Source organism: Barbus barbus (genome assembly GCF_936440315.1).
Source record: "Barbus barbus genome assembly, chromosome: 24".
NCBI classification, from domain to species: domain Eukaryota; kingdom Metazoa; phylum Chordata; class Actinopteri; order Cypriniformes; family Cyprinidae; genus Barbus; species Barbus barbus.
Window position 1 is genome coordinate 25,863,419 of NC_136752.1, and position 26,533 is coordinate 25,889,951.

Sequence of the window (26,533 nt, forward strand, 5' to 3'; positions counted from 1 at the left end):
TCTTTGTCGCCTTTGCTTGCTCACTGGGGGCTTTAAGACATAAGGCACAATTTTCTATAAAGCTGCTCTGAAACAGCATGGATTGTAAAAACCACGAAATAAAATAAAATAAATGATATAAAAATAAGTTAATGTAAATTAATTTATATAAATATATTTCAACGTTTATATAAGTACATATAAAGATTCTGAGAGAGAGAGAGAGAGGGAGAGTGTGTGTGAGTTAAAGATGCAGCAAATGACTACTTCCACAGCAATGCATAAACTACAGGCTGCGTGTGCAGCATATTTTTCCATTATATTTACTCCAAACACAATATTATATTAAACAACGCCAGTCTCTTTGTACACTTTGGAAGGACAATACGGATGAAAGTCTTGCCTTGAACCTTTCAAAATTAAAGGCTATGAAATCACAGTCAATTGGTTATCGATCTCTCCCGCTGCACAGTGGCCCCAAACAAACTTCAACAATGCACTGCTGCTGCCATTAGACCCATCCAATTGGAAATGCAGACAAATGAGCATGGTGTCTTTCAAAGCCCGGAGAGGAGAAGCGGCATTACTCACCATCGGCATGTGTGAAGGCGGTTCAATCACTGCACCTCTTTGTTTCAAAATGAAATGGCGATCACGTACGACAATCAAGCCTTGGACTGCAATTTGATATATTTTATGAAATACTTAATGGATATGTTCATTTTCAAATGGCTTTGCTTAGCTAAAGCCCTTATATTGTAAATAATGGATATGTTTTGTGCAGAACATCCATGTAAAAGTCAATAAAATAGGCAGGCAGGGCAGATGAAAAACAATACTAAATGCAAATAATACAATGCAACAAACCATATAATGATGCAGAGTTAAAAAAATCAAATGAATCAGGTTCTAAAAATTAAAAATGAGTACACTTTGGCCTTTTTATTTAGCATATTATATATATATATATATATATATATATATATATATATATATATATATATATGTGTGTGTGGGGGGGGGCAATGATTTTTGCTATGTGTGTGTCTGATCCTTTGCTTGAAATGTAATATGCATTAGCTCTGAATCTTAAGCTTTTGAAAACTGATATTAATATTTTACCCCACAGGTTTGAAGGTGCTCGTGGTTGCATCTGTTATCTGCTTTCCTTTAAGTTAACCTTAAAGAAGATAGTCCACTGAATGTCAACTTTTACTGTCTGGACCTTTTTTAAAATGCCAGTTATTTATTTTGACAAGGTGGGGTGACTTGAGAGATGTCGCTTTTTTCTGCCAATGAACCAAAATGGCACAACGCCACAGCCTGGCAGGACTGCATTCGGACACTGGGCTTTTTGAACCAGGTCAGAGCTCCTGCTGCTCTTTTTGAAACGGCAGAAATTTGATTGAATAAACGGCGATTTGAAAGGCCTCGGCTTCCTTCAGCGGATCCGTCGGACGAGCTGAATGAACGTGATTGAATGCAAAATCTGCCAAATGCAGGCTTCAGATTCCAGCGGGCTCATACTGGGATCGTGTTTTAAGCCGACTTGATTTTAAATTAAATTAAGGACAGGAAAATGAAAAGTCACCCATTTTCTGGACACGTATGACGGCTGTTTAATTGAGAAGAAATTGTATGGTTGAGGTGGAAGTCTACAAGAGAAATTATTCAGCACAGAAACAGAACAAGACCTCAAATGACTTTTACTTCTTTTGCTCTAATTTCTGCTCATAAGGGATGCTTTCCTGACACTCAAAAACGACCCCAAGGACATCTTGTTGCAATTCAATCCAACATGCAAAATGGAGAAAGAGGTCTGTATGAAATTAATGGCCCCGTGGACCGTAATTTTTATAGTTGTTGGCAAGAGAACCTGCGGCTATCCGTGAGGTTGCAGTAATGGTGTTGCTTACAAAGAATCTGTCAGTGAAAACGAACTCAATGCATTTCTCCCAAATGTCCAATATAGCGCAGCTCAAAGACAGCTCGCCATATACGCTGCTCAAGAGGTCCTGCGCTTCAAAATGACCTTTTTAAATGGTGGCAAACGAGCCACTGACCTTTTCAGGTAGAGGTAGCGGAACATGATCAAGTGTAACCTCAAATTCACAGATGAACACTGAATAGTAATTGTTCATTCAGAAGAACATTCTCACACTCCTACATACAAAACTCTCACTATGAGACAAATAATACACAAATAACATTTGAACCCTTTTAAAATAGTTTTTCCCTGTATGCACTTACTAAAATCTATCTATCTGTCCGTCCGTCCACCCATCCATCCATCCATCCATCTACTTTTCTATCCATCTACCTATTCAAATCTCTCTTTCGTCAATTCATCTACCTATCCACCCATCTATCCATCTATCCACTCATCCATCCATCCAACTACCCAAGCATCTATCCTTCCATCCATCAGTCTACTTATCTATCCATCTACCCATTAATCCACCCATTTACCTATCCACCATTTATCCACCCATTCATCTATTTATCCATCTATCTACCCATCCATCCATCCATCCATCCATCCACTCGGCTACTTATCTACTGTCTATCCATCCATCCTTCTACCCTATACACCCATCTATCCATCTATCCATCCACCTCTCCATCAATCTACCCGTCCATCCATCATCAATCCATGGATCTACTTATCCATCCATTTACCTATTCAGGCTTTCCTGTTGCTCAAATAGTAGAGCATGGCGCTAGCAACGCCAAGGTCATGGGTTCGATTCCCAGGGAAAGCAAGAGCTGATAAAAATGTAAAAACTGTAACTTGAATGCAATGTAAGTCACTTTGGATAAAAGCGTCTGCTAAATGCATAAATGTAAAATGTAAATGTCATCCATCCATTCCTCCATCAGTACACCCACCCACTTATCTATCCACCCATCTATTTATCTACCCAGCAATCTATTTATCTGTCTATTCATATATCCATCCATCTATCTATCTATTGATCCATCTGTCTTTTTATTCTACTTCCTTGCATGCACCCTGTTTGCTACATTAATTTCAAATGAAATTCAGGACTTGAAATGGAATTTAAAATGGAATTCCATTCTAAACTCAATTCTAAATTGAATACCTCCCTGGCTTCCAAACACTCCCCTCAAACCCTCCTGATGTTCCATCAATATCTATGTTACCAATTAACATAAAAGCACTGTGAAAGAACACAGCAGTAGTTTGTTGCATTTACCTTAACACCTGGATGTGTGGCATCCCATCACCAAAAATAAACGTTCCCGCAGATGCATTAGCCAGCAGACCTGATGGTTCTGCAGATCTATTGGATGGGAATCTGATGGCTGGCGCCAGAGGCCGACACTATCAGGCATTACATCTCTGCCACTCAGAAACAATGGATGAACAAACCAATTTCACACAGACATGCATATGGTCAGACCGGCCGCAGCTCCTACAAGCGCCCTCGACAGGAAAGCACTCGTACCGCCCAGGACGAAAGGTATTTGCAAACGGAGACAGAACGAGGGGTGGAGAACAGGAAAAAAGCTGACATACATGCTGCTTATACGCCACATTTCTTATTTCTACAACTGTTAGGACTGTCAGTTCCACAACACAGCCAGAGGAAAAAAGAACAAGATCTACACTTGTCTTCCAGACACTCTGCCAGAAACACACTATTAGGGCAATTCTTTTGCAACTCACTCAGCACCAGAGCTCGTCTTTTGGTGCCGAAAAATGCTAATCAGCTTGCTACCGCCAGTCTCTCTCGTAGGCAAGGTGCAAGAGGTTCATAAACAACCTCCACAGTCTCCTTCTGCAGCCAGAGGAGTGTCTCTACGACACCACAGATGGGCTTTGTCTTTCATATCGGACTGAAAAATCAATCTCGCGGATTTCACAGTGAGACTGTCAGAGTTTTCGACGAATCTTCCACACATCTGATGCCCATAACGCCTCGAGGCCCTCTCTCTCTGGAACATTCTTCAACGGAGTCTCGCTGTCAGGTCCACACTGAGCTATTTATAAAGAACAGAGGTTTCCAGATTCGGATCCAAGATGACCGTGTAAGGCCTGCAGCAGGGCAGGTCCGTCCCACGCGCTCCCCTAAGGCTCTGACCTTCTGTTCATTGTAACCGCCCAAATCGGTGAGACCCTACCGACTGTAAAAAAAAAAAAGACAAAACAAAGCTGACGGGGATGGGGTAGTTTTGCAAGAATTTTAGAATGATTTCATCTGCTGGAATGACTCATTCTGGTTTGAAGGATGCAAAACGACAGGGATCTGCAAAACGACATGCTTTTAAAATCAAATCGCAAGCACTTAAACTAACAGTTCATTAAATGGTCTTTTGAAAGCACTTTTAAAGGGGTAGCTCACCCAAAAATTAAAAATGTGTAATTTGTATTTACTGTTGAAGATGATATTTTGAAGAATGTTGGAAACCGAACAGTTGACGGTAGCCATTGACTTCCACAGTATGGAAATAAATACTATAGAAGTTAATGGCTACCGTCAACTGTTTGGTAACCAATATTCTTCTTTTGTGTTCAAACGAAGAAATACAACTCATACAGGTTTGGAGAGTGAGTAAACAATGACTGAATTTTCATTTTTGGGTGAACTATGCCTTTAACATAAGATGTGTTCTATTGTTCAAAAGAAACTACACAAAGTGTATTGGATTAGAACAAAAGAATGCTTGTTTTTAAATGTTAGACTAAGTCATATTGAACTAGAATCTGAAAACCTTTGTATATAAGTATATAGTTCTGTATAAATTGCTTAGTGTGGACCTGATAGTAAGACTCTGTTGAATATCAAAATGGTTTACTGAGACTGACCTGTCCAAAGCACTGAACTCCATTCAACATTATTGGGATAAATTGGAATGCAGATTGTGAGCCTGACCTTATTCATGCTCAAGAATGAAAGGAAGCATATCCACAATCATAGTGCAACTGTTAATACATTAAGAAGTAATTATTTACATTATATGCCAGTTAAATCGCAACTGTATTATGAAGTTTGAAAAAAGTACCCAAATTAATGAACTCAAAACAATATTTTAGCAGAAACAAAAGATATTACTAAAGTGATTTTATAAGTCAGATGTATAAAGGGAAAATAGAAGACCTTGAATTAAAAAAAAAAGAAGCAAAACATGAGATTACAAATTCATGGTAATGAGTATAGCACTTGTCACTAAATTTAACCTGTGAAATGTACTGTACACCCACTACGAGCTCATAGTGGGTGTACAGTGTACAGCATGAGCTCATTTGCAGAAATACAGAATACAGATTCCGTTAACACAATTAGAATGGCGTGTTTTGTTTCCTGTTGTCATGTCATCTGAGTTGAAGCCCTGTTTGTGTGTAACTTCAAAGGATAAAAATAACTGGAGACACAGCAAGAAAGCACTGAAATAATCAATCCTAAATATCAAGTTCTACACTCTGATGAAAATAATAAGCATTATACTATTGCACTAATGACCATCCTAATGTAATAGTGAAAATTCATTTATCTACATCTGCTGCCAATTCACATGTGTAATGAGATTAATATAATTTTAATAGCACTGTCTCATCTACATTCTCCACCCCATATTTGTTATCATATGCAACATACATAGTATATTTAATCACAATGAGCATTCACTGAATTTACATGGAAAAAATAAAAATAAATTAAAACAAAACATTTTCATATAACATACTAATATATATAACAACATTTTGAACATATTTTTGAAAAATGTATTCCACGGTGACCAACAGAAAATACACTGCCCGCTGTGTACAATTACTGGCCAACTGGGCTTAAATGTCTTTGATGTGGCAACAGATCAAACAAATTAATTTGGGATTGGACCGAAAAGGCACCGGAGCCGTTTGGAACTGCCTTTGAACAAAGACATGGCGGAAAGATATCTCATGGATCCAAACCCACAAGGCACAGTCAGATCCTGTAATTCATGTTTAAGACAGGAGATGGCACGGGGAAAGTAATTGGTTTGGAAATTCCATACAGTACATTTACAGCATTTTGTCTCCTGAGGACTGTTGAGGAAAGTCCTCCAAACATTCCCACCAAAACCCTCCACTTATACAGCACACTAAAACAGTAATGTTTAGCGCAGATAGTACTCGTCTGGAAAATATCCTGCATAAAACTGGCTTCAATGTTCGATTTCTGTGCTTTATCTTCATTGTACATGTCAAATTTTCTGTTGGTATGTTAAGTACAACTGACAAAGACTCTTTTTCTTTCTATCATATTTTGACCTCAACACATCAAATTCTCATTGTCTCTCTCTCAGGAACAATGGCCTCTTTCCTCCATTCAGCTCTGACAAAGAAAAAGAAACGTTTTGAAGAACGTCAAGTTGGTTTTCTATGAACATATGAATGAAACGGAACAAAGATATGTATTTAAATATAAGTCTTCAAAATAGGAACCTCATCAATAAAAGATCCCAGACACTCAAAATGTTACACTATCAGACTTACGCACACACACACGGTTAGGAGTTTACATTAGCATTATAGCTTCAAGAGTAAAATTAGCAAAGCAGAACATGGAAAGGAAAAACCAGGGCGAACAGCTAATCGGTCTTTCATACATACCAATTTTCCAATGAATGAAGAGTTTCTTGGTAAATAAGAGTTGACCACATGCTATTCTCTACAACACTAGCTTGCGTCAAATGTCATTTTACGAGACTTTGTCATTGTATTTTGTCTGCACGACTTGCCTATTTGGAAAATTCCCATTAAAATGTGATTTTGTGAGCCTGAAACATGAAATAAATCTTGTTTTTTGGAAGGTTAATGTAGTTGTTAAAGCCGTTAAAATGTCGATATTATCATTAACAATCTTAGACGAGAGGGTTGGCTTCATTCAGGTGCCGCGTTATTAACTATTTAAAAACACAGAAGAAATGTTGAGAAGATCAACACATATTTTGACCCTCAAAAATGCCTTCTGCTTCTTTATAATCAACATATGAATAGTAAATTGAGTATTCAAGGCCAGAACACTAAAAAGCAGGAAGCCATTAATATTTCATCTTCATGACTTCTGAAGAGGAGCCGGGTTTTTCGCCTTTCAGTTGGAGATTTAAATGGCATAGAGCGATAGATGACAGCACTGGGGACTAATGATTCAAATGCCACTGCCATGTCGTCACTTTTTCTCCTCACTCCCCTGAGAGAAATAAACGAGCGGTAAATATCAAGAGGAAATGAACGCAATCTGTAACCTGTGATGTATAATCCCAGAAGAAGCCAGGACACCATGAATCTCCACTTTCTCATTTGCTTCTTGTTGAATGTGTTTACAGGAACGTAACTGAAGCAGGCAGAAACCGCAGAGACCACGTGTTTTTTGACCTTCGGCGCGTCTCGGTAATGAAGGGTAGCTGCTGTGTTATTAATTACCTGATTGGTGAGCTAGACTTCATCCATGAATTGACCGAGAGCCTCATCCATTGAGGAGGCGCCTCCCATATCAAACTGGGTTTTAGGCTTAAAGAAAACAAATTTAAAAAAGTGACCCATACCACAATTTTTCAAGTCTTCAGAAGTTTTGTATGAGAAACTAAAATTTAAAGTGGTATTATCTGATAATCTTCCACCTCAAGTGCTTTTAATCACAACTGGATCATTGAGTCCGTAACTGAATCAGTTCAATTCAATTCATCAATGAATCATTCAGAGATAATCTGTGAACTGGATCAACTGAAAGGGTCTAACTCTAAATAATAACTCAATCACAAATTGTTGAATAAATTAATCATTCACTACCACTACTTTTATTTTGGTCTGTTCCACACACAAAAACAATATATGTTAAATATAATATATAAAAATTATTTATACAATTAGTAATTGGTAAAAACAGTAATTCTGTTAAAAACAGGACAAAATTTACAGCGGTATTCACTGGTAATCTTCAGGTCCAGTGCTATTGATCACTATGACTGGAGTCAACTGAATCAGTTCAATTCATCAATGAATCATTCAGATATCGTTTGTGAACCAGATCAATTGAAAAGATCCAACTCTAAAGAATGATTCATTCCCAAATTGGGCATCACTACTTGTTTTTTAAAACATAACATTGAAGGGATTTTGGACTTTTAAACATACTTATACTTATTCATATTCAATGGATAACTACTTTTATTTGGTCTGTTCCTCACACAAAAATATGCAATTATTATATGTTATAATATGTTATTAAACACTATTATGACTGAATCAGTGAGTCACTCAACTGAATCAGTTCAATCTTCAATGAATCATTCAGTGATCTTTTGTGAACTCCAAAGAACGATTCATACACACACAATTCAAACACAATTTTCAGCTGATAACTTGTGTCTGTTCCTCACACAAAACATTCCATGGCTTCAAAACATTTCAAGTCATTTGTGATACAAGTCACTTGAAATCTTATTTCCCCATTCGTTGTGAATGCATGGTAACAGCAACCACCACAGAGCAACACACTGACAGCGAATTACAACAGTGTTTTTTTTTTCATTTTTGGTTGAACTTTAAGCTCTTAGTGCAATTTTCATTGGAGTGATTCCTCTATGAAACCTCATGCTGGGAATAAGCGTTAAACATTTGGCAGTTTATCTGCATAATTCTGAAGGATCATAAAGAAATCTTCTCCAGCGCATTTCTCGAATGAAATCATCTCAATGACAACACTTCTGTTCAACTTTACAGTAAAGGTTGCAAGTCAACCAAAGTTCACGTCTCCCGCTGAGCCGCCCTTGGCTCAGAGACACTTTTCTTGTTTCCATCATTCATTCATTTTCTGCTTCACACTTGCAGCTGGTCGGCTTTCTCTCTCTCTCTGAATATGCACACTGTAGTACACAACACCCTTCAAATGTGTGAGGGAGAGCTAAAGCCTTGAAGTTTGGCACTCACGTTGATATGAATTGCCCCTCACATCATTCTGCGTAAATTTTCCCTCACTTATATTGTGAAAAATGCATGTTTATTCAGCTTTGAGATCTAGCCTTCAAACAAAGCTGCTGATAAATAGGTGCAAAACTATTAGAAAACACTGAAATGGCAAAAGTGAATTTTGTTTTTAAATCCATAGAAACATTTTGGAAGCAGTTGTGGCCAATTCGCTTTGGCACAGGCAAACGTAAAAGTGCTTTTCCAAAATGGTACTACAAAACAACTACATTTGCATTTCCTGAAGAAAATGCCAGCGCTTGCAAAAGCAACATAGCATAGTTTTTGGAGGTTTTGAAAAGTTTTTGGAAAAAGTATAGTTGGAGGAAGCTTGTTAAGCCAAATAGTCTATATAGCAATGCCAATTTTTTTTAGACAATTAAAGTGAAGTTCTGATTAACATTGCATGTAAATTGCATGTTCAAAAAAATGGCAAAAGGTGGGTGAATACATGGTGAAAGATTTATTTATTTATTTTGGAAGAACTATCCTTTTAAGACAAATGTAAAATAATATAAAAAAAGAAAAAAATAATGCCATTGAACTAAAAAATATCTATATATTAAAATAAAAAAAATATATATTGTTTATTACAATGTGTATATATATATATATAAATATAATAGCACACACAAAATAAACCCCCCACTATATTCTATATTATTTGCCATTAATTCACATTCAAATATCTCTTTCATTAGTGTTTCGTATTTGAAGCCACTGTTCTTTATGATTAATTGCCTCATCAGGATTTTGTGAAAGGTCAATATTTACGGACACAAAGATGAAGACATTTCATCATATGAAAACATGACCGATATCCCTTGAAGACAGATAAACATTTTAATCAGAGCAGAGAGGATTTTCACTCGGCAAGGGCATTACTACACACACACACACACACACACACACACACACACACACACTCAGCTGAACATTTCCACTGGATTTCTGAAGCATTTCTGAAAAATTCATAATAACATCCCTTCTGTTTAAATCCAATCATGTGTTTCTGTTAAAAGAAAGGAATGGAATACTGCATGGATACTAAAGTAATCTATTGGATCTTGTCCTGTACAATAAGTTCTTGGGTCTCCTGTATGAATGTTTTATATGCACAAACAGGTTAAGGAATAATTAAAGGCGGAACATTGCATTTCAAGAATTCAAGTGTCAATTACTCCCCTTATGCTACGGTTATCAAGCGCACATGTCTATTAAACATGTTTATCTGAAGATATTATTCACTTTTTCATCCCTACTGACGTCACCGATCAAGTATCCTGCCCGAAGCCACTGTTATTATTTAGGAAGAAACATTGTAAAGTGATACAGAACTGCAATGGTGTCAACAAACCTCTCACGAAGAATAGAAAATTAATTAACAACCTCAAAACCCCCGTCAACCAATCAGAATCAAGAATTCAACAATGCTGCGCTGTAAACAAACATAATCAGCACAAACGGCTGCTTGTGTGTCATGCACCAGAAGAGAACCAAATTGCTTTTGCCAATAGAAAACACTTGCTTTTCATCAATTTGTGATGCGCAAATGGCTCTGACCAGCTCTGCGAGATGACCCGGGTTAACCCGTGATTCATGCATTTAACTGATAATGGAGTAGAAAACAAACTCAAGCTGTCTCTTGTAGGTAATCTCAAAGTAATGCGTCTCAAAATGTAGCATAACTGGGAGAGAGCATACAATTGGATCCATTCTGCTATCAGATCATAGTATTTCATAGTTTCAGTATGCAGGATATCAACATATAGTGATACAGATCATATGAAGTCTGTGTGTTAATGTGTGGTTTCAATTCTGAAGGATCATGTGACACTGAAGATTTTCAGCCATCTTGCACCTTAAAAGTTTGCTGCGGCTTCGTTATGGCCCCTTGGTTGAGAACCACTGCTCTAAATAGACTATAATAAACTTTCTCCAGAACTCCTGAGTCCTGGAATTATGAAAAAAATGTCTGTCAGCGGCTGTGGATTTGCGGTTACGCTCGGGGGAATAAATAAATAAACAAAAGCATTACAAACAAAATTAATTACAAGAGGCGGCGAGTAAATAAGCTGCCACACCTCTAGTTCAATTAAGAGTCGTTTGTTGGTTCTGAAGTGTCGTTAGTCATGACAGACAACTCCGGCAGATGGGCCTCTTAAAGTTACAGTAGCCCTGTTATTTATTGTTCGCTGTGTAGAGTTTGTCACAAAAAGACGTGTGAGCCGTCGCGAGGGTCCCTCTCCATCTCGCTAATTAGATGCCGATCTGTCTTGCACACAAAAACAGACTCACAAACATTATACTGTAAATCAGCCACACAAACTCAATCACCCGCCTCATACCTGTCAAGGTTAAAAACAAACACGTTTCCAGATAAATACGCAGCATTCAGAGTCATTAACTACACACACACACAAACAATTTACCTTATTAGACATCCATGTCATAAGCAAGGAAAGATGAACGACGTTAGATAAAACCTTCTAATGTCTTTCTGCCGCTTTTGCTTTTATATTTATCTGAATAGCATCTATGAGCTGGACCGTGGGCAGAACAACATGGAGACTTTGATGACAGATGACAGAGAAAGTGTCGGTCCCTCAAGACTCTACCGGGTTCTGATGAGTTTCCTTCAGGCAATAATTAAAGAAAGCCGAGGTAAACACATTCCCTCCAGTGCTGGAGACTAACTAACTAAAAGTAGCAATGCTGCTAACTTAAAAGAGAAGTTCTGTCATTATTTACTTGCTCTCATGTCGTTCCAAACCTGTTTGTTGCTATTTTTTCAGCGGAAAACAGAAGTTGAAGACATTTTTGAAGAATGCTAGCACAACAACTAACACAAAAATGTTGTGAAAGCAATCTTCCACATACGCTACTATTTAAAAGCTCACAAAAGTTGCATTTATTTGATTCAAAAACAGTAATATTGTGAAATGATATTAGAATTTAAAATAACTGTTTGAATATTTGCATTTTTTATGTAATTTATTCCTGTGATGCAAAGCAGGATTTTCAGCATCTTTACTCCAGTCTTCAGTGTCACATGATCCTTCAAGAAATCATTCTAATATGATGTTTTGCTGCAAAAGACTTTTAAAATAAAGGTGCTTAAAAAGTTCTTCACGTCGATGCCATAGAAGAAGCATCTCTGCTCTCACAAAGAACCATTCAGTCAAAGAACCATCTCGTTCTTACCTTTTTATAATCTGAAGAACCTTCTTGCGCCACAAAAAACCTTTTGTGAAACAGAAAGGGTCTTCAGATGTTAAAGGTTCTTTATGGAACCATTTAGACAAAAAGGTTCTTCTATGGCTCTTTATTTTTAAGAATGTATCAGTATTGAAAACAGCTGTAGAAATGTTTTTGTGGGATTTTCTTTGGTGAATAGAAAGGTTTGAAAACATTTATTTAAAATAGGAATTGGTTGTGCTGCTTCATAAATTGTGATAAAAAAAATTAGGATTCTTTGTTAAATAGAATGTTCAAAAGAACATCATTTATTTGAAATGGAAATATTATGTAATAAATGTCTTTACAGCCACTTTTAACCAATTTAATGCATTTTTGCTGAATAAATTATTATTATTATTATAAAAACTTTACTGACCATACATTTTTACACAGTAGTTTGTCTCGGTGCTTATAATAATATCAATGTCTTTCATTATATCTTCAAAAAATGCCATTCTGAACTCAAATGCGATTGGTTACATTAACCTGAATAACAGCTTTAGCTGTAGGAAGGTACTGTTATGAAATTATTTGACTTTATGATTATTTTTAAAGATATAGATTTCAAAGTTATTTCTTAACTTAATTTGTCATGATGTATAAGTTGAAGTTTTATAAAGTTAAAAACTTCTTTGCATGTCTAGCGGCATGACAATGATTTACTTTGTCATGATGTAGTCACAATTATGATATGTATTTTCACAATATTTCTAAGCTTTTTTTTAGCTGTGGTTTCTAAACTGGTGTATGATTTACTCTGAAACACTTTTCACTTAGAAATTGCTTAGAATAATTACAAAGAGCAACACATTTAATTAAAATTAGAAACTGAAATGCTCTCCACATACAGTGAAATGACAAGAAAGCTCACTTAATTTCATTTATCATGATGTTTAAGTATTTTCCCAATACTTCTAAACTTTTTTAGCTGTGGTTTCTAGAATGAATGAAAGCGAGCTACATATCAGTAAAACAATTCATTCAGATAGTTCATGTAAATGAATCAGTTCAAAAAGTAACGATACACTGATTCAAGAAGTCTCTTTTACAGTTAAACACTGCTCTTTTACAACAAGTTTTTGATGTATTTAGTGTAAATGCTACCTCTGGTTTCTAGAAATGAATGAAAGAGAGCTGCATTTCAGTGAATCAGTTCATTCAGACAGAATCAGTTCCAAAAGGAATGACTCACTGATTCAAAAAGTCTCATTTTCAGCTAAACACGGCTGTTTTCAATTTTATCACAATTGTTCTTAGCGTAATTGCAATGCTGTCATCAAATTCAAAAATTCAAATTCAAATTTTATTTGTCACATACATATACATACGTAGTACGACATGTAGTGAAATGTATTGTACGACTGTCCAACAAATTGTCCAACAAAATTAGAAAAACCTCAAGTTTACAAAAATACAAATAGAAAAAGTACAGTAACCATATATACAGAATAAACTAGCAATAAAATAAAATAACAAATAGATATGAGAATAAAAAATAGAATATGATTCTATATAGATTCTATAAAAAGTAAAGTGTATGTCAGTGATAAAGTGTCCGTGTGCTGTGCTGTGCAGTGCAGTAAAGTGTATAAGTGAGTAAAAGGATACTAAAGACAAAGACAAATGGTATGTAAGTCCCACTCATTTATCCTTCCGTACCTTCTACAAATTAGTGCAGATTGTACTTGAAAAGTGTGCAAAGTGGAAGTGTGGGGTGATGTGATTAGAGTGGAGAGTGGTTTAGACTCCGAATGGCCTGCGGGAAGAAGCTCCTCCTCATTCTCTCTGTGTTCGCCTTCATGGAGCGGAAGCGTCTCCCTGAACGCAGCAGAGAAAAGAGTCCATTGTTGGGATGGCTGAGGTCCTTCACTATCTTCCTGGCCCTGGTCAGGCACCGCTTGCTGTAGATGTCCTGCAGGTTAGGGAGCTCGGTGTGAATGGTACGTTCCGCTGAACGCACCACCCTCTGGAGGGCTCGTCTGTCCTGCATAGTGCAGTTCCCGAACCAGGAAGTGATGCTGCCCGTCAGGACGCTCTCGATGGTGCAGGTGTAAAAAGTCTTAAGCACCCGAGAGGGAAGTCTAAAGTCCTTTAAGCGTCTCAGATGGTACAGACGCTGCCTGGCCTTCTTCACCAGGGTGCTGGTATGACAGGACCAAGTCAAGTCCTGCGTGATGTGAACACCCAGGTATCTGAAGCTGTCCACTCTCTCCACTGGAGTCCCGCTGATCGTGATCGGCTGGTACGACCGCTCCTGCTTCATACTGAAGTCCACTATCAGCTCCTTAGTTTTGCTGATGTTCAGGTGTAGACTATTCACCTGGCACCAACTCTCCAGGTTCTTAATCTCCTGTATGTAGGCCGTCTCGTCGTTGTCTGAGATCAGGCCCAACACAACAGTGTCATCAGCAAACTTAATGATGGTGGTGGAGTTGGAAGTGGCCACACAGTGTGTCTGGTAGTGATGCAATGATGAAGTCTCTGACCAGTCTCTCAAAGCACTTCATCACCACTGATGTGAGGGCTACAGGGCGATAGTCGTTTAGGCAGGTGGGCTGCGGTTTCTTGGGGACAGGAACAATGGTGGACTGCTTAAAGCATGAGGGGACTATGGACTGTTCCAGGGAGAGGTTGAAGATCTCGGTGAACACCGGTGCTAGCTGGTCAGCGCAGGCCTTCAGAACCCGACCTGTGATGCCATCTGGTCCTGCTGCCTTCCTGATGTTCACTCTCTTGAATGCCCTCCTCACGTCATGCTCCGTGATGGTGAATACGTTGTCCTCACCGGCTTCCTCAGCGTGCATGCAGTTAGCACTGCTAGCGCCGTTAGCGTTAAATCATAATCATGATTCATTTAAAAAAATCTAATAGTTTAAAAGTCAGAGAAACACTGATCTGAATAAACTATAAAAAGTTTATATTGTACACAAAAAATTGTGTATTTACTTTGAAACACTTGCTAGTAAGTAGTTCCTTGTGAAGCATACTGCAATAATCTTATTTACAACTTCGAAAAAAGTTGCTTTTAAAGTGTAGTAACTTGTAGTGAAGCTAGCTGCTTTTACAAAAGACTATTTTTAGATTAAAAAGTTGTTTCTCTTTATACTAAAACATGCATCAGAGGGACATGTCAAAGTCAAAGCAGAACTCAGCGGTCAGCATCCAACTGCTGGCGTTCGCCCACAGGGTTAGTGTTAATACAATCTGCATAAAGCTAAAGCATTTGGTTTGATACTCACAAAGCTTTCCGGGCACAGAAGTCCCACGGAATTCACTCAAGCGCAAAAGTTGAAACAAAAAGCGCCGATGTGAGATGACAGTAGCTGTAGTTGGAGATGCCAAGATTTTGAGGCTGTATCGCTCCCTGAAGTGGGCTTCAAGCGAGGTAGAGAAAAGCTGGCAAGCCCTTCTGCCGGGAGGCTAGACTGAATCAAACCAAGAGAAATTACCCCAAAAACGACCCTGCGCACCTCTGGTCAGTCGCAACACTAACATACAAACACCTCCTGCTAGCCACTAACGAGACCTCAAGTGAACAATACCTTCAAAATGTATACGTTTTGCGGGTCTGGAACAAAGGTCACGTCAATCATGGCCTTATAAGAGCGTGGGCTGCGAAAACCGCATGGCAAGTAGCTGGTAAACTGTCTTTATGCATGAAATCAAAGTGAAACAGAAGCTAATCTGATTAAACGGCATGAAGAGTGAAACAACAGTTCATGCTTTTCTCGTTCCTTGAACTAATTCTCCAGAATGGCATTCATCTCGACTCAAATAGCAAGCTGACGCCTTTTATTTCGTGCCCACAACAGACTTGACAGAGCCACGGGTTTAGGCTTAATTCGGCCCATTGCTCAGAGTTTCTCATTTGCATAATGAAAGAGAAAATTAGCGAGGAGAAGAAGAGCGGGACCAAATGAAGCAATCTGGCAGCGTGAGCGAAATGGAAATGCACTGGAGTGATTTGGATGCGGATTTCGCGGCTTCTACCTTTACGACAGGTGCCGTTGCGGATGCGACGGCTCCCGAGCGCTTGGCGGCGAGGTCGTTGCTGGCCGACGTCACGGCGATGGTCACGGGGGTGGGAAGCAGGGATGGGATGACCGGGAGCGGGAGGAGTCCTGGCCGGTTGTTGCCGTTGGCCACAGGGGGCGCCGAGGAGCAGGTGCTGTTGCCCACACCATTGTGAAGGCCGCCAGCACGCTCGCGACGGTCCCAGGGGCCTCGGTAGTCTCTCTCAAAGCGGTGGTGGTGTCGTGACATCACTTCCTCTTAGAGGATATGTAGCACTGTCTGCAAGAGAGCACACAGAGAGAGCGATAGCATTGATTATACCCTGTCAAAACGCAGATAGAAATAGAATGCACCAAACAAATCGAGCTTCTTGGCAGGTTTGACGTGCAACACAACAAAACTCGCCGCAGACATCTCAATATCTGCCAGACAGTAGTTAAAAAAAAGGATGAATTTTAGACTGGCATCGTTTCAGCTTAGTGTAAAAATAATACGTAAGCTTTTAATACCAACAAACGGGCTCGCGTGTGATTGAGCGCGGCTCCTTTGTGTGCGGGTGAATGTTTGGAGACTCCCGTGAGTGTAAGATGTGTCATCCTTGGTCACCTTTTAGATTGACCAAAAAAGTGCTTAATAATGAATTAAATTTATATAAAGTAAAAAAAAAACATTCAAATTTAATAAATAGACTTTAACAAAATAAAAAACAAATACATTAAATTAAATAAAATAAACAACTACATTGAATAATTTAAAATTAAATAACTAACCAAATAAATTTGAATGGAATTAAATAAAAATAACACAAAAGTATATTAAAATGTACTAAATTAGAATTTAATAAAATAAGAAAAACAAATACAAACCAAATAAACATTTAATAAATATATAAGTTAATAAAGCAAACAAATAAAAAATAAATAAAAAATTTTAAAATGTATGAAATTAATAAATAATGAGACATTAAATAATAAAAAAAAAACTAAATATTTAACAACAAAAAAATTATATATATAATCTCTCTCCAGGAAGCTCTTAAAGTGACAGCAGTCTATTATTCCTGCTGCCTGTCATTCATGTTAATCTCATATAAAATATTAAACGAAAAATAAATATATGATTTTCAAAAATGATCTTTTAAGATACTGAAATAAACACAAATGTCAGAGCATGTCAAAACTTCTCCAGGGCCCTAAACACCCTCAGACCCCAGAGAAAATTATATTTGAATATTTCGAATATGTCGAATAAAAAAGAAACATCAGAAATAACATAAATATTTGTTTTTTCGTTTCAACAACTACTGTATGCTAACATACAGAGTAAACTAATCCGAACCATTTCAACATTTATTGTGTAAAATGATTTCAAACAATTCTGCACACAAATTATGACCCCCCCCTCATCTGAGCCTTTTATAGATCACTTGGATTTGCATACAGTATGTTTGAGCAATGCATGTTTTCACACACACATGATAAATAACCCATCTACTTATTCTAATCCAGCCTCTGCCAACCTTTATTAGAGGAAAAATGAGAAAACGAGTGTTTATTTACAAGGCCCACAAGAAAAAACAAGTTTACAGGAAAACTTACACTCTTCCAGATGGCTAAGAGATCCGTCCAACCATCCAGAGTTTTCCTAACGGCTAAAATTGTACGGCTCCAAGGCCTCGTGATTTTAATTAATCTAATCAGCAGTTTTATTGCGCTTTATTGCTGATAGCAGTGCAGGACACGCTACGAGAAAACAATGAAGCAGCACCGGGTTGGCTTTAGCGCTGCGTTAGCGCCAGTGCTAACCTCATTTTCCGTTATTTGCAGCGGCTTCTTTATCTTGTCGTCGTCCTCCACTGACATCCACATGTAATAACTCTGGAGACCTGAGGTTGGGAGTAGTGTTATTAGTTTCTCTCTTTGTACGTGTGGGAACAGATTAAGCTGTTAGTCAAATAAGCCACTTTTGGCCGTTCTGCTGTTCTGCAACAAATTCAGGATTTATTGCGCTTTGGCTAGCGCTTTTATATTGGAGTCAGCTAAACAAGACAGAAGTGTGGAGTGAGGTTTACTAGAGCTGTTGCTCGGTATTGTGGCTTTTGACCAAAAAGAGTAAACAGTATGTGCTAGAAATAATCAGGACATACAAAGGTTTCTCTTAATATCAGCTCATTCATATCGAAAGGAATCATGATGAATTAAATAATGTTGTGGAAGAAAGAATAAAAAACAGTTTTAAAATAATCATTACTAAAACAAATCTCGTGAAGTGAAATAACTTGACAAGCACAGATTTCTTTCCCATATTTCCAATTTCCAAAGTCGCAACCACATAAAATACAGTATGTATACAGTATATGTACAGTATATTACACCTTATTAGCTTCAACAACCGATTGTCAATTCAAAGTCAATGTCTGAATAAACTGACAGCTCGTATGCCCAGATTATACAGAGCTATTTTGATGAATCGAAAATTTTAGTTTTTTCTATGTATAAACTGTTTATGTAATAAAATATGTTTTCGTAGTTTGTGTTGTTCCTTATCAGTGCAAAATTATCACAAATTAAAAAGGATTCATGCCAATATTGTCCAAAACCCCACTTTTCTAGGACGTTTCCAAACTTATATATATATATATATATATATATATATATATATATATATATAAACACACATATACACACACATACACAGGGCTGGGTATCGCCTAAAAAGTATCGAAATCGATACCCAGCCCTACACATGCGCGCACACACACACACACACACACACACACACACACACACATGTTGGTTTTTGTGGTTTATGGGGACTCTCCATAGGCGTAATGGTTTTTATACTGAACAAACTGTGTGTGCTATTGCCCTACACCAACCCTACACCTAAACTTAGCCCTCACAGGAGACTTTGTGCATCTTTAGATAAAAAAAAAAAACACCATTTAGTATGTTTTTTAAGCCTTTTGAATTACGGGGACATAGGCAGTGTCCTCATAAACCACCTTCATATTGTAATACCTCTGTCATACCCATGTCATTATACAAATTTGTGTCCTCGTAAACCACATAAACATGCACACACACACACACACACACACACATATCAATTGTTTCATGTATTTTTGATTTGTGTATATACATACACATTTATTATATATACATAAATTATTAGCAATTTAGCACACACAAAACAACACTTTATTACTGTCCAATAAAATTATTTATATACTTTTAATTTGTTGATAAATTTGAAATATATAGAGTTTTGTGAATGTTAAGTGTTAATAATTTAATTTGAATAGATTAATAAAGAGATTACTATATACAATAACACACACGCACACACTTTCTTTAAGTTTATATATTCACTAGTCAATCATTTGCTTTAGCTGTCAATGCCACTCTGTTCTTCATGTTAGGCTGAGTCTGCATATTTCCCATGATTCAAGAGATGTAAGGCGCTGCAGATAAAGCATTATGACAGAATAATTCACTCTAGTTTGGTGACGGAGAGAAGCCCTTCGTGACTGCATCTCAACAACAATCCCTTGTAATTACACTAAACTAAATCACACACATATAAGCACACACACACACACACACACACACACACACACAGAGTACAGTACCCGCTAATGACACCACTGCCATAATTGTATTGCATGTTAAAAGCACCACATTAATTATTCATGTCTTTTAACAGATTGGCACAGTTATATAGATGCCTCTGTCGTTGTAGATTCACACTAGACACATGAATCATATATATTCTCTACATGCAATGCACTAAAAAACAGAACAGAAAAATGTCTATTAGTTTTGGTTTTAAATTACTGCAAATGTTAGGAACTGTGATGTGAAGTGCATTGCTGATGGAGATACTTAATAGTTATTATGACACATTTAGCCATCAATTTGACACTTTTGCCTATTTTATCTCTTTTATTCATGGAATGTAAGTCTGCTGGGCTACAGCAGGTCTATAGGAAGCTAGCAGTGGAGACAGACATTTTATCAGGAAAGCCATTCCTTCAGGCTTCAGATCCAAATAAAGCAGCTGCCCATGTAAAAGCAGCTCCTGCAGCGTCTTCTTACACTGGAAAACTACAGCAGCTCTGGCTTATTTTCAGTCTGTCGTGCACGCAAAACAACGCTCGCATGTGATCCGCTGTTGATCCACTGTCCTCTGTGTAAACACACCTATATTTGCAGCCTGATATGAGTCACATGAGTCTCATAACACAGAGTAATAGCTGCTGAAAATTCAGCATGCAATCACATGAATAAATGACTTTTTAAAATACAATGGAAAAGTTATTTTAAATTGTTTTGTCACTATAAACAATTGTTTTATTTTTTATATTTATTTACCTAAAATGATCATTTTATTAATATATAAAACATTTAAAGGTAGATAGACTTCTAAGAAAATAGACTAAATAATAAAAAAAATAACTTTTCTATTATATTTTATTATAAGTTATTCATGCAAGTTGAATTTATTCATTGAATTTTACTCATATAAAATTTTATTCACATATAAAGGCAATTATATTATATAGAATATATATAAAAAGTAAATAATTTAAATATTCAATTATGCAACACCTTGAAACCCCCAATACATACATACAAACATACATAAAAAAAAAACAATTGGTTTGTTTTTTTGGACAGAGGTGAGTGCAGGTTCCTGATAGAAAATTATTCCTGATTATTTGAAATGAAGGCAAAAACAACTAGAAATGAGAAGAGAGGACATTACAGCATAGTACTATACAGTATATGGATGCGTAATATTAAAAAATAAAATATACTAAATAAAAGAGTAAAGCAGCAATGGGATTAATTAACCCAAAATACAACTCTTAAAGTTGGTCGAAGCAAAACACACACAGAAGTTCAGGTACTGGCCAACAAATCAAGATCATATCAAAGAAAGAGTGATGGAAAGGAAGATGAGAGAGAGAAAAACTAAGACAGGCCACAGGAGAGAGAAAGAGAGCTGAAAAAAAAAAGAAATATACTGGACAGGAAGTGTGAGACAGACAGCAAGAGAGTGAGACGGGGCAGTGAGAAACACAAAACACACAGTCTGATCGAGCAAATCAAACACATACCACACAATCAGTGCAATTCAACCGATTCCCAAACCAACGAGTCGGTTCATTTGAATGGATAAAAAATTTAAAAATAAGAGCGCAATCAGTGTAGTTTAATTACAGAACACAATGACTTCAATGAATCAGTTACTGTATTTTATTTGAGTCAAACATATACAGTGCAATCAGTGTCGTCTGATTCCTAATGAGTTGTTTCTTTCCGATATAATCGGTGCAACTGATTCAAATACATACAGCACAACAAGTGCAATTCAACCGATTCCCAAATTAATTACTGTAATCGGTCCATTCTTTTAGGCGAACCCAACACATACTGTACAGCCAAAAAAAAAAATCACAACAATTCGTGAATCAATGACTCTGAGCAATCTGTTAATTTTAGTGAATCAAACACATATATCCCAACAAACACCGAACAACCATTTCCAAAACAAATGGCTCTAATGAGTCTGTTCTTTTTAGTGAATCAAACACACACAGTGCAACAAATTAGGGGTCGACCGATTATCGACCTGGCCGATTATTGGCACCAATATTAAGCATTTTTATGATAATCGGCATCGGTCATTTTCAAAACTGATGTGCCGATAAAATTATTTAATTATGAAACGCGCTATTTGGCTCTGATGCAGCCTGTCAGAACTCACCACTCTGTGGCCTAGAGCAGTCTCCGCCCACCGCGCATCTGATTTGTTGAGAGTCAGGAGTCCGACCAATCAACGTGGAAGACTAAAGGCACTCTCACACCGAAAGCGCTTGCTAACTGGTGCTGCTTCATCACGCATCAGTTCTCTCTCAAAGGCAGCAGCAGACCTTGCACAAGTTGCAATAAATTACAATCCACTACACTGAAGTTGTAAAAACCTCAATATTATCTATTTATGATTTCCAAGATGGGGGAAACGCAGGGGGAATCGCGGAATCCAGTCATATGGAATTTACTGTATAACGCGGAGTCACGGAATTAGTCAAAGTTTGGATGAATTAATCAAAAGTAGGTCAGTACACTTAAATCGACTCATGATATGGACTATCTGTAAACATTAAGCTGCTAAAAGACTATTTAAATATGAATTCTGCATGTTCGGCGTGTCTCTGTATATGTGAAAGGGACAGACGCGCGGTTTTGACACACACACGTTGGGTTTCCATGTTTTATGGGGACATCCCATAGGCATAATGGTTTTTATACTGTACAATCTGTATGTGCTATTGCCCTACACCAACCCTACACCTAAACTTAGCCCTCACAGGAAACATGCTGCATTTTTAGATTTTCAAAAAACTTTATGCTGTATGATTTATAAGCTTGTTTCCTCATGGGGACCAAAAAATGTCCCCACAAGATTAAGATTTACTGGTATTACTATCCTTGTGGGGACATTTGGTCCCCAGGACGTGATGAATACCAGGTGCACACACACACACACACACACACACACACACACACACACTGAAGTGCGCGACGCTCGCGGAGTTTTCCGCATCTGCCATGTCACTAAATGAGGACATAAATACATGAACATCATCCCCAGAACTGCTCTGAGAGTTACTTCATGAGCATTTGACTGTTTCGTTTGAGTAAAACGATCGTCATATCATAAATAGGCTACAGAAACTTAAGAGGTCCTCATGGCAACCCGTCAAAATAAAAGTTCGGTTTATTTACTAATGCTACTACAATTATTAACTTTTGTTTAAAAGAACAATCACACAATACACTATTTCTTACATGTTTTAATTTTAATAGTAAACCCATTTGTTTGCCAAAAAATAGAGTTCAACTCTCATTTGATTAAAAGATAAATTAAATTAATGTTTTATGCCTTCATTTGCACTGTTCTGTAAATGAGAACTAATGGAAATTACTGTCACATAGGCCAAGACTAAGATACTGTCACATAGGCCAAGATTAAGTTACTGTCACATAGGCCAAGATTAGGATGACGGAAATTGGGACATTTCAATAGGCTATTGAACCAAGTGAGCCTATAACAGGCTATTAGTGTTATAGTTTCATTAAAATAGTTGCAGTCTTCTTCACAACTTCTACAATGGAGCTATGAAGACAATTAAATTATTTACACTTATTATATACATTGCGCTTTTTAAATTAATCAATTGATGTGCATTAGATGATGAATTGAATAGTCACCTCTTGTAGGTTATGATTTAGTCAACCGAAAATAATTAATGAAGAATTATGAGAGGTTATGCTATTACACATACATTTCTAACATGTAAATTATTGAAGCCAAATACTTACATTTCCCCAAGCTGTTTAGCTGTAGTATTTAGTATTCATAGGCTTAATCATGAAGCATGCAGTGGCCCCACTTTTAACTCTCTCTTTATATATTACCCTTATTGTAGATGGATGCATGGAGGAAGACAAGAGTAAGAAGTGCAACCAACACTAGGGAAGGCCGTTTTTGTCAGAGCCCTTGTTATTCTTAATTTTGACATTCATTTTCATTTTTACACCAGACATATATATCGGTTATCGGTCTACTTGGTCTGTAATAATCGGTATCGGCATCGGCCCTGAAAAACACATATCGGTCGACCCCTACAACAAATACAACCCATAACTGAACAAATGACTCCAGTGAGTGAGTTATTTCTAGTCAATCAAATACACAATCAGTGCAACACAACAGATTCCTAAACAAATGACTCTAGTGAATCAGTTCTTTTTAGTGAATCAAACACATAGAGCACAACCAGTGCAATACAACCGATTTTCTAATTAATTAACGGGTCCATGCTTATAGTGACTCAAACACATAGCCTACTGCACAGCCAAAAAAATGCAAAACAACTGATTCCTGAATGAATAACTCTGAGCAATCTGTTCTTTTAGTGAATCAAACGTGTACATTCATACAAATGTGAAACAACCGATTCCTGAACAAATTACTCTAGCAAGTCTGTTCTTTTTAGTGAATCAAACACATACAGCCAAAAAATGCAAAACAACTGACTCTTGAATGAATGACTGACTACGAGGAATCTGTTCTTTTAGTGAATCAAACATGTCCATTAAAACAAATGTGAAACAAACGATTCCTGAACAAATGACTCTAGTGAGTCTGTTCTTTTTTAGTGAATCAAATCCAATTATAGAACAAAATGACTATAATGAGTGAGTTATCTTATGTGAATACATCACAACTGGTGTAGCCTGATCTCTGAATGAACAAATAAGCACATACAATAATGATAAGCAATGCCGATTTATTCATCAAAAGTCTGTGCAAACACAGTACTGTTTAAAAGAACAGTACTAAAAGAATCGTTAATTGAAATGGAAGGAACCCAAAATCATCAACAGAAATCGGAACTGCAACTAAAAGATGGTATGATTCCCATGCTAAATACAGTAAGAGCAAGACAGGTAGAATGAGAATGTGAGACAGATAACGAGAGTCAGGCACTGAGGGAATGAAAGCGGCATGAGAGAGAGAGAGAGAGAGAGAGAGAGAGAGACACAGATGGGCCGAGCCTCAACACTTGACACTCCGGCTCTGTCAGTGCTGCTCCTGTCATCTGCTGCTTTTTTTCTCCGTCTCTCTCTCTCTCTCTCTCTCTCTCAGATGCTGGGGGTTTGTGAAAGGGAAGCACGGAGTGCTACAGTTTTTAGGAAAAGAAACCCTTGAAACCGCTCCCTTCAAAGCAGCGAATCCTGACATGATACGAGGCGATGATGTTCTTCAACAGATTCATGCTACTGGAGTGCGGCAGAGCACAGCTTGATGAGTTCCCCGCAAGTCAAAAACCCAAACAATAGGTACACATTAAAAAATCCATACACACTCACACACGCAAACGCTCGTGATTCACTATTACCAGCTACGCCAGGACAACACAAGGCACCGTGAGTGAATTTGAAATAATCGCACAGCCTGTCGGTTGATAGACTATCTTTAATTCCCCGTCTCACGCTGAAGTAAGCTTTACTCTTTGGAGAGAGAGCGAAAACGAGAGAAAGAGAGAGAAATCCAGCGATAAAATAGAGGTGTAGGCAATTCTGATCATTCACACTGTAGCTCTGACAGCCCTGCGATTCACTCCGCGCGGCTATTTTTAGAAGAACTTCGAAAGGCCACAGAGTAGGAGCAACTTAATTGAAGCGTGAGAGGAAAAATAAACTATGCAGTACAATACAAAAAGAGAAAAATAATGAGGGAGGGAGGATGGGACAAACACAGAAATATAAAGCCCACATCACCTGCCTGCCTTTATTTATGAACACTGTGGCTGTCAATTTAATGCATTAATTGCGTGGGATTCATTAATGTAATTAATTATGCTCCCTTGCAGGTAAATTCCATAATTTAGAGTTTCAGAATATTAAAACAATTTTAATACTGAAGAAAATAACTCAACTTCATTAAAATGATTGAGTTGCAAATGCTGGGTGGCAGCCAAGTTTTAGGTTTCAATTTGAGTTTCTGATGGATTTAGTGCTTTTATATATATATATATATATATATATATATATATATATATATATATATATATATATATATATATATATATATATTATTTTTAGAAATTATTTTTATTCAGCAAGGGTGCATGAAATTGATCAAAAGTGACATTAAAGACATTTATAATGTTGCAAATTTTTTTATTTTGAACTAGTTTTCAACATTAATAATAAAAAAACATTTTTGAGCAGCAAATCAGCATATTAGATTGATTTCTGAAGGATCATGTGACACTGAAGACAAGAGTAATCATGCTAAAAATATCAGATTTGCATTCCAAGAATAAATTATATTTTCAAATATATTCAAATAGAAAACAGTTATTTTACATTGTAATAATATTTCACAATATTACTGATTTTACTGTATTTTTAATAAAATAAATGCAGCCTTGGTGAGCAAAATAGGATTTTCCCAGCAAATTATCATGATTAATTCATTGGCATAATTAGATGAATTAATTTTTAACCAATTGACAGCCCTAATAAAAAGCACTGTCACTCAAAAAGAAGTGACACTTGCACTAGGGCACAGACAGACAGACGTCACAGCTTTTACATCCCCTTTGGATTGATTCACACACACATTCACGACCCGACGGGGTCATTTTAATCAAAATAACACCAGACTCTGTAAGACCCCCATTATGGGACGTTAGGAGTGCAATAAATTTGATTGAGTTCCTGTCAAGCAACATTCCACTTCCAA

At 37.1% G+C, this 26,533-nt stretch overlaps 1 protein-coding gene across 1 annotated transcript in view; it reads right to left on the reverse strand.

Moving 5' to 3' along the window:
* The window catches only part of LOC306844292 (kelch-like protein 29), a 225,573-nt gene that overhangs the window by 134,028 nt on the left and 65,012 nt on the right, over positions 1–26,533 (reverse strand). Inside the window, exon 2 of the mRNA XM_079376299.1 lies at positions 16,184–16,486. Within this exon, the coding sequence (XP_079232425.1) occupies positions 16,184–16,456 (273 nt within the window). The 5' untranslated portion in view covers positions 16,457–16,486. The remainder of the gene's footprint in view (positions 1–16,183; positions 16,487–26,533) is intronic.